At 34.4% G+C, this 13,333-nt stretch overlaps 1 protein-coding gene across 2 annotated transcripts in view; it reads right to left on the reverse strand.

Moving 5' to 3' along the window:
* Positions 1-259: 259 nt before the first annotated feature.
* The window catches only part of LOC117102273 (RRP12-like protein), a 28,617-nt gene continuing 15,543 nt past the window's right edge, over positions 260-13,333 (reverse strand). The window contains exons 19-26 of one of the 2 annotated variants that reach the window (XM_033242504.1): positions 12,663-12,754; positions 9,418-9,585; positions 7,505-7,686; positions 4,721-4,911; positions 3,587-3,668; positions 2,534-2,625; positions 1,795-1,877; positions 260-1,451 (exon numbers count right to left, since the gene is read on the reverse strand). In XM_033242504.1, coding sequence (XP_033098395.1) covers positions 1,346-1,451; positions 1,795-1,877; positions 2,534-2,625; positions 3,587-3,668; positions 4,721-4,911; positions 7,505-7,686; positions 9,418-9,585; positions 12,663-12,754 — 996 coding nt within the window. In that variant the 3' untranslated portion in view covers positions 260-1,345. Of the gene's footprint in view, positions 1,452-1,794; positions 1,878-2,533; positions 2,626-3,586; positions 3,669-4,720; positions 4,912-7,504; positions 7,687-8,549; positions 8,732-9,417; positions 9,586-12,662; positions 12,755-13,333 lie in introns of both variants that reach the window. The other variant, XM_033242505.1, reaches the window with a different exon arrangement.

Here is a 13,333-nt window from a genome sequence, read left to right on the forward strand (position 1 = left end):
GTCCCCGCCCCCCCCCCCCCAGCCGCCCCCCCCCCCCCAAAAAAAATCATGGTCAGGTAGTTAGAAATCACCTAAAATCACCTTATTTTGGGAGTTAGGGCCCTTCAACTGATCATCAAGCTCCGACTTCATCTTCACATCCCCCATCCCCCATCCCCCACATCTGCAGTAATATTTATAGTACTTGTTATAATCCTTCAATTAAAATTAGAAAAGAGAAAATTAATTTTTCACCAAATAACCAGACATAATTGCAATATTATTTTTTGCATGGACCTGTCAATTTGCTGTTAATCAGTTTTTAAGTCTTATGTTTATAAAGTCTAGACACCAGCATTTGTCAAAGTTAAAAATAAAAAATAAAAAAATAATAATTTTAAAACTTTGGTCAGCTAGAAACGTCAGTGGCGTACTACAGGGTGCACTCGCAGGTATTTTCCAAATTCAAGAGTATTTGGGGCTTGCCATGCCAAAACCAGTCTCAGTGACCTAAACAAGAAAATTTACTTTTTAATATATGCATATTCTTAAGTTGCAAGATTATAGGTCATTCAGTGGTGGGTCTAGGGGATATTTTCTGGGGGGGGGGGGTGAGCTGTCCAAAAGGGGGACTGGAGCTCGTAGGCTTAAGTTGGGGGAAGGGTTTTAGATTATGTTCCCCATCCCAAATGAGATTTTTTAAAGGAGAGGCACCTCTGGATGTCCAGAAATGACATTCACAAACTGTGACAGGCATGTGTTGGCTTGGCGTTTGCCTATTTTTATGCTTTTTTCAGTTCGACTGCCCGATGAGCTCTGTCCAATGGGGAGGCTTGAGCTGTCCGGTGGGGGGGCTTAAGCCCCTGCTGTCACTCTGCTGGTGCCGGCACTAAGGTCATTTACTAGAATTGACTTACTTTTGGCAAAATTATGGGTAAAAGTATTACGGATTCTCTGTACTAAAGCACTACAATACATTCTCATAATATTACTCAGTTTAACAATTAGCAGAAGTAAGCTGGATTTGGGATTTAAAGCCTAATTTTTTCAGCCATCGCAACAGAAACGATTGTCGTGCACAGGTCCTTGTAATGCCACCAACAAAGTTTATCAATTATTTGTTGAGGAATTGTCTGATAATAAGCCCAGTTTCTATTTTTTCAGTGAGTTCTTAGCACCCTTGGCTTATATTCGTTAAAATTAGTAGTACATATTTAAGGTGCAATCTGCTTATATATTGAGTTCCTGTTGATAAATTGTAACACATTCAGAATAAAACTATTTAAACCCTCCTTTCTTCCTGTATTCTGCATGCACCCTCATAAATATATAAAACGCATTATATTTATTTTCATTTATAATCCTATTATTTTTTTCTAGCTTTCTGAACTCTTCCCTTTTTGCCTGTGAGGGCACCCTTCTTAGCCGCTTTCGTTAGGTTCTTCCAAACACCACTAGATGATGCCTTTTTCCTGTAAAATATACAAGCACATCAAAATTGATAACAGTGAATAAAAAACTCAAAATTCAACAGCAACTGAAGTTGTCAATAACAGAATTGAATTGTTTCACCGCTCGGCCACTCAACTCACCGAATATTTACATATTTTAATTGCCAAGAAAATATTTCTTTTTGCTATAATTAGCTAATAACTTACTAATACAATGTAAAAATATAAATACTGAATTTTAACTTAACACAAATCGTATAAGAAGAGTGCCTTACTGACTACTATTTTTTATACATGGGCAATCTTACCACAGGCAACTACAATAACCTTATACTTTACATATCAAAATTATGATAATCCTTACCTTTTGTTAATTAGATGTTTGTTCAGTGGTACGTAAGCATATGGGTCTGCCTTTCCTTTCCGTTTAACATCCCCAGCCGCTTTCTACATTATAAAGAAACATACACGCATTAGAATAAATGATTCTGGAAGTAAGCACAACCAGCCTTTTAAAAACTCTTGTTATAATTCTTCTGACTTTGACCTTGTTTAAAAGTACAGGAGGGTCTCAGTCATTGTGATACATGCTGATCACACTCACAATCAATAGGTGTTACAAATGTTGAACCACATTGTAGTTCGTAAGAATGTGGGACAGTTGTAAAATCAATAATCTTAGGCTACGTTCAGACTTGTAGATAAGCCAGGCTTGAGTTAAACCTGGCTTAACTTTGAGGAGCGTTCAGACTAGCAGGATTAGCCAGGCGCGAGAATTTGCATAATAATGAACCTTAACCAGGAAACATTGCACACGAAACATACACTCGCTCACAGCGCACATAATTGAATGTTGATTGGTCAAAGTCAACGAAAGACCCCCACCCCAGCGATTAAAACCTGGCTCAAGTCCACCAAAAAAATCACATGTTAAATTGGTACTATATGGTTGCTGATAGTCCTTAATTTGCTTTCATTAAGATAATTAGGAGAATTTTCTTTCATATCTAATAGGAGCAAGTTGTTAACCTAACATATGACTTCACTACATACATGGGAAAGCAAGTATTTTTATCCTAAGTTTTCATAGTTTAAGTTATTACCTTTGCTTTGTATTCAACTCCTGGCTGTGAGTTGACTGATTTTACAGATCGCTTTGCTACTGCAATTGGCCTATGAATACCACCTCCACCAGCTAAACATGCCGGGAAAAAAAAAAACACTTATGTACAGACCAACAAATAACAATGTACTACTACTGAGTGTCAGTAGATGCAAGTTGAGAAAGTTCACTAAAGGCAGTATGGATTACGAGTCTGTTAATTCACATCGCACTCCTTCCCACCCCTCGGCAAGGTGAAAGGTCAATACAGATGTGTCAATGTTGAAGATACAGGGCAGCCAGATTGTGAACAGGTGTTATTGATGGTAGAACTATTTTGTCCTAATTTTAAAAAATATCATAGGATCTAAACTAATATTAATATTGGAGCCAGGATTCAAAGGAAAATGTTTTTTAATGTCTGTACAATCAATCCATTCTTTTTTCCTCCAGAGAATCTCTCCTTAAAAGGCAGTCAGACATTGAAATGAATTTGAGAAACAGTACATAATCAGTCCATGTCAATAAATGAATCAGAATAAAAACAATCAGAAAGAAATCTGTAAGATTCCTTTTATGGATATCCAAGAGATTTTCAGTCCCTTCTATGAATGCCTACTTGAGTTTCCATGCAATACCATTAATGGTTATTTTATTGCAGTTATAAATAAAATAAAAATTCACCCTTCCCCAATATTTATGAATGAAATAATAATAATGACATATAAAATAGATGACTAGTATTTAATGGAAAGTGTGATTAAAGAGTAAATTATTTAAAGGATATTGCTTTATATAAATAACTATCATTCTAAAAATAGAATTCTGGGTTCTACAGAAGCAGTTGCTATAATATTATGTGAAGAAGTTGATGACTTAGACATATAAACATGAACTGCTGTATCATATATGTTACAAAGATGATGACCTCCATAGATATTACATCAATTATCACAGTCAATTGAGTGAGCTATGTGAAGAAAATTGTGACCTCCATAATATGGCATCAATAATCAATACAATATGCGAAGAAGGTTTAAGGTTAAAAACTGACCTTTATACTTCGATGGTGACATTTCTTCTTCATCATCGCTGATTCCTTCCAGATTTTCGAGTTTTCTCTTGCGATTCTGCATCTATTTAGAAATTCAAGAACTATTTTTCACTTCAATCATAATACTGCACAAACTTTCATCATGAATAAAGGGAGGGCTATCCATATTACTCCCCTCGGATTACTTAGGAGACAATTAATTACCCCTAATATACTTTTTCAAAACTAAAATTATCAGTAACATACTTTTTTTTTTTTAATAAGAACCAGTAAAATTGTTCTTTTTATGCCAATTTGAGGCTCAAAATGTGCTTATTTTACACACTTTTCAAATATAGAAAATTAGTATTGTACAGAAGTATATTATTACTGTACTGTATTATAGAGATAGTCACGCCGGCTGCACAAAAGGTACGTACAATAAGATTTGTTGGTTTTCTATTTTTTTAAAATAAAAACTTTATTTGACGTTTTACCTCAAGCCTCAATTTGTTTTATTTTTAAAGCAATTTCAACAACGGTGTTCTTAATCTTATAAAAGGTGTTCTTAATCTTATAAAATGTGTTCTTATACAAAACAATCCTTTTAAATATTATTTTGAAAAATCAACTGAATAAATGTAAAGTAAATGAGAATGCTGAGATGCAATACATTGGATTAATGGTTAACTAAAAATATAAAACAAATTTATACATTATGTGACAGGCTTTGGCTAAACCCTCCACTTGTCACAATTTCTAATTTCGCACTAACACCCAAAACATTCAAAAATCTGAATTTTGAATTTCAGGTTTTTGCATTTTATGAGAGAAGATATAGTGAACAAACTGCAAAATATCAATCACTAAATTCTACTGAAAAATATATCAAAATTAATTTTAAAATACAAATCTGTTATCTACATGGCTGATATCTAATGAATCAAATATTCATAACTTGGCTTATGCTCAACCAATTTCCATCATATAAACACTGTTTTTTAAATAATTCATTCAGAATCTAAAAATACCATAAACTCAATTTTGAATTTTTCCAATGAACGAGGTTTTGCGAGCGCTGGACACAAATTCTCTTCACTGAAAGTTAGTTTTAATTTACAATAATATTATTTTTTAATAATCATCAGCTTTTACCTTTCTGTTATCCAATTCCTTATCCATCAAGTTCCCAAGTTCGTCTACAACTTCTTTCTTCTTTTTTCCTTTCTTCTTTTCATTTACGTCTTCATTTACTTCATCCGTTATCATCAGTCTCCCATCCGGCATGGATTTGAAGTTGTGTTTTACCTTTGTCTTTACCTCAGATTTTTCTTCAGGCTTGGTAGCTAAAAGCAGATTATAAAATAATCTGTGATTAATAGGTCTCTGGACAAATTGACCTATATATACTACCATTTAAATAAATATTAATGTAAACATTTCAAAAATTCCATAACATAATTTGTTACTTTTAAATCACACATAAATCTCTAACATGACAGCATGTATAACAAATGTCACATTTTATTGCAATGTAATAAAAGTTAAATTGAAGACATTTAAACAATAGCTGGATGCAAAATATGAACTCCAAACAAAGCCAGATACAGGTCTCCCTCCAATTAAAGACCACTTTCGTGACGGGGGTTTTAGTGGTCTTCAACATCAATCCAGCGAGATTTGAATCAATATTAACTGACAGAACAGGTTGGCGTCAGGCAATACACAGTGGAGCAGTCCGTCAAGATCAAAAATGGTTCCTAGGCATTCAACACGCTGCATTATCTCATAGTCAGATTCAATCGTTCAAGTGCCATAAATGTGAAGGCATTTGCCGATCAGAGTGGACTTAACAGTCACCAAAAAAAGTGTACACCTAGAAACTATGTCTACACCTAGAAACTAAGTGTACTCCAGTGAAACTGTATGCTGTCTCCCAGCATCAGGAACTGATGAACGGATGACATAAAAATAGCATTGGTCTCAAATAAAATTCCCTCTAATCAAAGACCGCCATTAAAAGTAGTCTTTGAATATCTCTGTTTAGAAGAAAATTAAAAAATGATATAGTAACTATCAGATTGTTTTATATTTCAAGTTTTTTAGAATGGAATTACATTTACTGTATGCTGTTATTGATTTTTAGTATACCATTTCCCAATAGTCACACATCGAGTCCTGTGCTCATTCTACCCAAATCACCATTACAATATTACTTGCAACACTATCATACTAATTCAATATAGAGCACTGTATACACAAAAATCATCCATGTTTTTAAAACTGCATTGAAATCACTATATATTTTAATGTATTTATTGAATGAAGGGAACATTTTTAGTTGGGTCTGCCAAAACCATGATATTATACATTTTATTTTTATTTATTATTATTTTATTTATTTCAGGTATATATTTATTCAATCAGACATACAACAAAATAAATTCATTACAAAATTACTTAAAAAGAATTACATTCAAATGTACAAATCTATATATAAAATTATTCATTATAAAAATTACTCATTACAATATCCGAGAAGATTTCTGCAGCAATGTTGTCTTTAACATAAGTTAGTATTCCTCCACCTTTTCTATTTAACCTGCAATTATTAAAAACATTATAGCCTTCGATAGAATATCGCTCCGTGGCGGTATCTGATGTTATCCAGGATTCACATATGCAACAAACATCAGGTTGCTTATCATTAATTAGCATACGAAGTTCATCAACTTGGTTCATTATTGACCGAGCATTAGTGACCATCAGCTTAGGTAAGAAAGGAGAATGTATCCTTCTATTACTATTGGGTAGCACCTCTGCTACATAATGCCTAGGCCAACTACCAGAAGTACTGGAACTTGACATGTGTTTAGACGTATGTGTTATTAAACAGTTTAAGGGCCTACTTCTCTTACCAGATCTACACCCTCTTCTCGTGCGTGGTTTAGCAATGCCAAGCTGCTTAGTCCACTCCCATATTGGCGGATGGGGTCTAGGTTTATTCCCAGGCACAGCATTAATGGCTTTAAGCTGTCCTGAACAATACGTAACACGACACATAGCTACACTCAGCAAGTAAATAAAACGGAATGCAAGCCAGGTGGGTATGCAGCAAGCATAAATCGTTGATGGCGGTGTTAGGCTCCGTCCAATAGCGAGTATCTCAAAAAAAAGGAACGACGAGAAGCAATTAAGTGCGTCTCGTATACTCATATACAAAGGCTCAACCAGGCTAAGTTTGCATAGGAAAAAATTCAATTAAATTATGTCTCTCCCCAATCTCAGTTGTCAAAAAGACTCAACACAGTAAGCGGACAAATCATCAACAGCAATCAAACAACTCAAACCATAAGCAATGGAAGGTTGAAATCAGCAAAAAAACTGTTTTAAAACGAGCCACTGGATAGCGGCCTTCCGGCGCTCTTCCAGGTATTAGGACGAATTTTTTTTGTATGTCTTGGTAAATGAGACCTGATGTTACCATCAATATTGATGGGAGGTGGCCACAATATATTTATGTTTATTTAATTTATAAGCCATGAAATACTCGCACCTAGGGCTGAAACCTAGTGTGAACCACTTTCACAACCTGTCAACAGTGTAAGCTGAATGTTTGTTTGAATGTTTTCTTCCAAGCGTTTTAGAATGAATTACTCTATGCCGTTACTCATTCAGTATAAACCATTTCTCGGTAACCCCACATCAAGTCTTGCACTCGTCTACCTAAATACTGTATGCATTTAATTTCAGTTAGGTCTGCCAAAACCATGGTATTTGGTGCCTAAGGGAATCGAAGACGGGCACTAAACAGGGGTCCCAAGTTTGAAGAATCCACATTCGGGAGATCAAATCAAATACGCAATCTTATTTTATTTTATTTTTATTTTTTTTATTTAAAAAAAAAATAGTTTATCAGGTTAGTAAAGATGAACTCACCAAGAACTCTTTTGGAGACAGACGGATCAAGAAAGTCAAGAAGTGTGTCATCTTTGCCCTCTCTTAACCATGCAGCACCCCTCTTTACATTCTCTTTTGGTTTTACTTTACGACCTCCCGGTTTCTTTGTGTCCTTCTCGTCATCACTGTCTGAGTCAGACTCTTGAAGTATTTCTTCAATTCTGTGCATGAAATAAAAAAGATAGTTTTAAACTGCAATAATAATTACGATAAACTATATTTCAGAAACATGGTTTATATAGCATAGAGCACCATTGCACAAAACAATATTTAAAACGAAAATATAAAACATAAAGAACTAATCTCCACACTAGATACAGTAAACTTAGGTAAACAGTCATCAACCACATAATCAGACTACTGTCATGGATGGCAGCCTAAGTATAAAACTGTAAATTTATGAAAGGTTGAAATCAGCAAAAAACAGTTTTAAAACGAGCCACTGGATAGCGGCCTTCCGGTGCTCTTCCAGGTATTAGGACGAATTTTTTTTGTATGTCTTGGTAAATGAGACCTGATGTTACCATCAATATTGATGGGAAGTGGCCACAATATATTTATGTTTATTTAACTTATAAGCCATAAAATACTCGCACCTAGGGCTGAAACCTAGTGTGAACCACTTTCACAACCTGTCAACAGAGTAAGCTGAATGTTTGTTTGAAAGTTTTCTTCCAAGCGTTTTAGAATGAATTACTCTATGCCGTTACTCATTCAGTATAAACCATTCCTCGGTAACCACACATCAAGTCTTGCACTCGTCTTACCCAAATACTGTATGCATTTAATTTCAGTTAGGTCTGCCAAAACCATGGTATTTGGTGCCTAAGGGAATCGAAGACGGGCACTCAACAGGGGTCCCAAGTTGGAAGAATCCACATTCGGGAGATCAAATCAAATACTCAATCTTATTTTACAAATATATTTTATCAACAACTTAATGATATTTTAACACATTCTTTTGTAGAAAAAAGAAACAAAAAACAAAAAAAACGGTTTATCAGGTTAGTAAAGATGAACTCACCAAGAACTCTTTTGGAGACAGACGGATCAAGAAAGTCAAGAAGTGTGTCATCTTTGCCCTCTCTTAACCATGCAGCACCCCTCTTTACATTCTCTTTTGGTTTTACTTTACGACCTCCCGGTTTCTTTGTGTCCTTCTCATCATCACTGTCCGAGTCAGACTCTTGAAGTATTTCTTCAATTCTGTGCATGAAATAAAAAAGATAGTTTTAAACTGCAATAATAATTACGATAAACTATATTTCAGAAACATGGTTTATATAGCATAGAGCACCATTGCACAAAACAATATTTAAAACGAAAATATAAAACATAAAGAACTAATCTCCACACTAGATACAGTAAACTTAGGTAAACAGTCATCAACCACATAATCAGACTACTGTCATGGATGGCAGCCTAAGTATAAAACTGTAAATTTTAAAATATATCTATGTAATCTAGTTAGATTTATATAGCACTTTATACAAAGCCTCAAAATGCTAAAGGCATGGATTAGCATGTAGAGTAACTTCAAGTTTGATTTATTTTACCATTTGTTAAACAATATTGGTATTTCATAATATGATGGTCGCTTAACTTACAAAATCAATCACAAATCTCATAAATTAAAAAATTAAATTACAAAACCAAAAAAAAAAAAAACTTATCATCCAGGAAAAATAACAGTTGTTCATTTAACAGCCTGATAGCTTCAGGATAAAAGCTTTTTAAAAAAATTCCTTCTACCTTATGGGTCACTTTACGTCTGAGCTACCCGGTAGACTGGTGCCAGCCCACAGAAATAGAAATGTGGACTAGTACACTGGGGTAAACCCCTACTCCTTTAAATTTTAAATATCTTTAATTTATAACCTAAAACAACATACGTTTCTGGTCGAGACTTTGCAGGTAGTAACGCCTCATTCTCTTCATCATCACTTTCTTCTTGAGTGTCCTTTAGTGCTCTCCTTCTCTTCCGCCTTTCTTGGATCTTCTTGATATTATGTACCACCTTCTGCTGGTCTGCAGGAATCAACTTAATAATCATCTCATAACTGAAAGGAAGCAGAAAAAAAAATTTAATTCATTATATCAGATTTAAGTTATTACTTAGATAATAAAGTAGCAACAATTTGGCGTAGCAGATGTGGTTCTACCTCTCAACTGTGAGTTCGGAGGTTCATCCGTCTTTGTGTATTTGTCTTGTGTCCTAAGGCAATACACTTAGGTTGTCTCTCTCCACCCAGGTTGTCTCTCTTCACCCACGAGTACCTGGTAGCTTCAAACACAAAATGCACTGATTACAGCTGCAATGTTAATGATTTCCCCCCCAGGGACCTGAGTATGTGTCCTTTCCCCAGCGACCTGAGTATGTGTTCCATATGTGCTTGATCCAATGACTGGGGGTAATAAAAAAAATTTAAGTCTGAGACTGCCATTTCTGGCCATCTATGGTGCCATAATCATAAATTGGGGCTGAGGTGGTCAAGACTGTCTGTCTGTTAAAGTCCCTTCCTGGGCCCCCTCTATTACGAATTCCTAGATCCGCCACCAAAAACTTCACTCATTCAAAAGGTTACTTCAAATAAGACACAGATCTGAAGAATTCTGGAATGGCTGATTTAAGTAAGTTTTACTCCACAAACCTTTATTAATTGCAAGCAGCTTCAACAGTTCAGGTAAAGAACTGGAATGCTATTGTCTATTAATTTTCCTAGAAAAAATTCTCATTCAAATTTTATATTTAATTCTACTGACCTACATAAACATAAAAAGCTAAAAATTCTATTAAATTTTATTATTTTCAGGTTCATAAGTTCAACACAAAAACACAATATTTTAGATAATGGAATTCCTAAAAAATGCAATTGTGTAAAACGCGTTTCATAAACTATAATGTTGGTTATACCTATAATATTTATAGTTTATATGTTGTCACCATAGTGTACTGGTATTGATAAATTTATGCATTTGATTTTATATATGTTAATGATCAATGAATTATATAGAGAGCGCTTAAGGCCAAAGACTACACATCATTACCCGTTTATTAGATCAAACACCTCTGCAACAAGCAGAGTTCCCTGAGGGGGGTAATCCATAATGATACAGCTTACATTAGTGTCATTATCCACAATGTAAGTTATTAATCACTATTTTGTTCATGTAATAATCAGGATTAAACTGCATTAAACATATATACTCTTCACACCCGAACTCTTTGTATAACACAATGTATCTGTGAAGTAATAAATATCTATAAATACTTCACGTTTTACAATTTGTATGATCATTATATTAGGAAAAGAAGATCTATACAGATTAGGAAGCTTTGAAATGTGCATTTGATTTGGATGAAAAAAAAAGTACTGTAATTAGTCATCATTAATGGGGGTGTATTAGAACGAGTTCAAGAAAGGTGGTTGTTGGAAAAGATGAGGTACAAAAATAAGATAAAATGCATTTCACACTATTTCTCCAGTCAATGTATTAAACAAATCATCAAAAACATGTTTTTTTTTTAAATGATTATATTCTATAATTAAGTAGCTTCAGAATTAGTGCACTGAGAAAAACAGCTTTAAAATTTGAGGTCACCTCAGACAGCGTCAAACAACGCAGCCCGGTTTAATTTGTTGTTACATCAGCTCCATGTGAATTAAATGCAGAGATGAAAGATACAGCAAGATAGTTACAAGAAAATAACAGTCAAAATATCGAAACTTAATAATTTATTTACTCCAAATGTTAACTTGTAAAGGTAAATGTTGGAGAATAACCTATAACTTGCAGTGTCATTGTGCTAATTGAGTATGGGTGTGGTCCCTGACTACCTAGCAGCTGTAAAGAGGGTAGCTACATGTTCATTATTCCACAACGACGGGGGCTGAAATGAAACATAATATCGGGGTAACCACTACTGTTCCCAAAGATACAATGAATTTGTGCACACGAGCCAGTGTCTGAACCTTGGGCAAGAATCGGCAAGTACCGGCCCCGATGTTAAGGCTGTAGTTAATGTGCCCCTATCTTGCGCTCGGCCACTCGAAACTCGGAACACATCACATGCTCCCTGGAAGAAATAAGCATATTGGTATTTGAACCTACTAGGTACCCACATGTGGTGAGAGGCAATTTTGATAATGTGTCCTGCCCAAGGACACAAGCGAAATACACAGTGGACGAATGAAACCTCAACATCACAGTAGAGTTGAATCGCTCGGTGGTTAAGATGCTTGCCTCCAAATCCCAGGCTTTAATTCCTGGGACAGTAGGATTGTTTCTCACAACTAAAACAATTTCACTCTGCAAGTCTCAGTATGAGAATTGGTTATTAAAGCATAACTAGTCTCTGTGAGAAAACAGTAGATAAAAAAGGACAGCCATTATAGACCATTTTATTGGATCTATTTTGAAACAGAACCTCCAACATCTTGCAATTCACTGGGGCACTAGCGGCCTAGCATGTGAAGCTGGCTAGTTACAAATAGGGGAGCGTGCAGCTGATAGCACCGATAGATCTTTGCTATAGCAGCAGTAGACAACAGATACGATCTTGCTAATTGTTGTATGTAAACATTAAAAGAGCCTTTTAATCGTTGATTTAATCCGTGATGGTAACTACGTATAGCGAAATGCTAGGATTCTGAAAGTCCCCCAGTGGTATTATAGTTGCCAGGTTACATTTTCATTTCAAATTCGCGAAAATGGTGTCTAAAGAAGAAAAAAATAAAATAAATAAAAACCTGAAAAGCAACTGCTGTACAAAGCCAAAAATGGATGAAGAGTGCGTAAAAGAAGGAGTTAATCAATCAATCAATTAGTTCATTGTCACTTGAGTTATCTCAAGCCATTATCCGCATTAACTACAGTTATATAACAAGCAAAAACCAATTACAATAGTACAGAGAGACTTGTAATTAAAAATTAACAGCTTTCCTGATTGGTTAATAATATTACTTGAGCCAAGGGCCAGGTCATAATGAAGACTGATTTAATTCATGGCAAGAAGCTGATTGAATAGAGAATGTTTAGAAGCTGATTAAAGAGAGAATGTTTATAATGCAAAAGTAGTAAGAAAAGATGAAAGGTCAAAGAATGGCATAGAAAAAACATATCTGTCTCTCCTTACCCATACTTTCTGATCAGTCTCACATAGATTGACTTCATTGGTTTTCTCAGAGCTCTTCTGTTTGGCTCACTCAAGGAAGTTATGCTTACCACCTAACCAAAAAAGAAATTCAGCTATGGTTAATATTTCTGAAGCATCTTTCAAATTGTTGTGAAATTAATGAAATTTATTTTTTACTCCATAAAGATCATAATAATTACATCAAGATATTTTTGAATGATTTGCTTTTCAGCCATATTTGTTTACTCCCATTGTAGATTTGTGATTCAACTTTTTTTAAATATAAACAACTGTATTAGGCTTCTCAGAAAACACATATTATTGCGCATTTTTTTCTGCCTGGAGTATGCTTGTCCAATCTTGCTTTTATTTATTTACTTATAATATTCAGGTATAAAACATCCCCAACAAGCAGCTCGGAGGCTGAAAACATTAAACTTACAAGATTCCACAATTAATAAAAATACACTCTTAATTACCAATTACTTTGTAAATCAAACAGTTGTCAATTAAAAGTACTGTATTTCAATTATTACCAATACAAAATTTTAAAAAATTGTTAATGAATTATATATTAATAAATAATCAGAATTAAAATTTAGGGTATATCAAAAATTACCAATTAAAATTAATCATTTCAATTACATATATTATAATTGTTGTTGAACTTC

Source organism: Anneissia japonica, unplaced genomic scaffold (assembly GCF_011630105.1).
Source record: "Anneissia japonica isolate Jap-2015-1 unplaced genomic scaffold, ASM1163010v1 scaffold165_len1371125_cov188, whole genome shotgun sequence".
NCBI lineage: Eukaryota > Metazoa > Echinodermata > Crinoidea > Comatulida > Comatulidae > Anneissia > Anneissia japonica.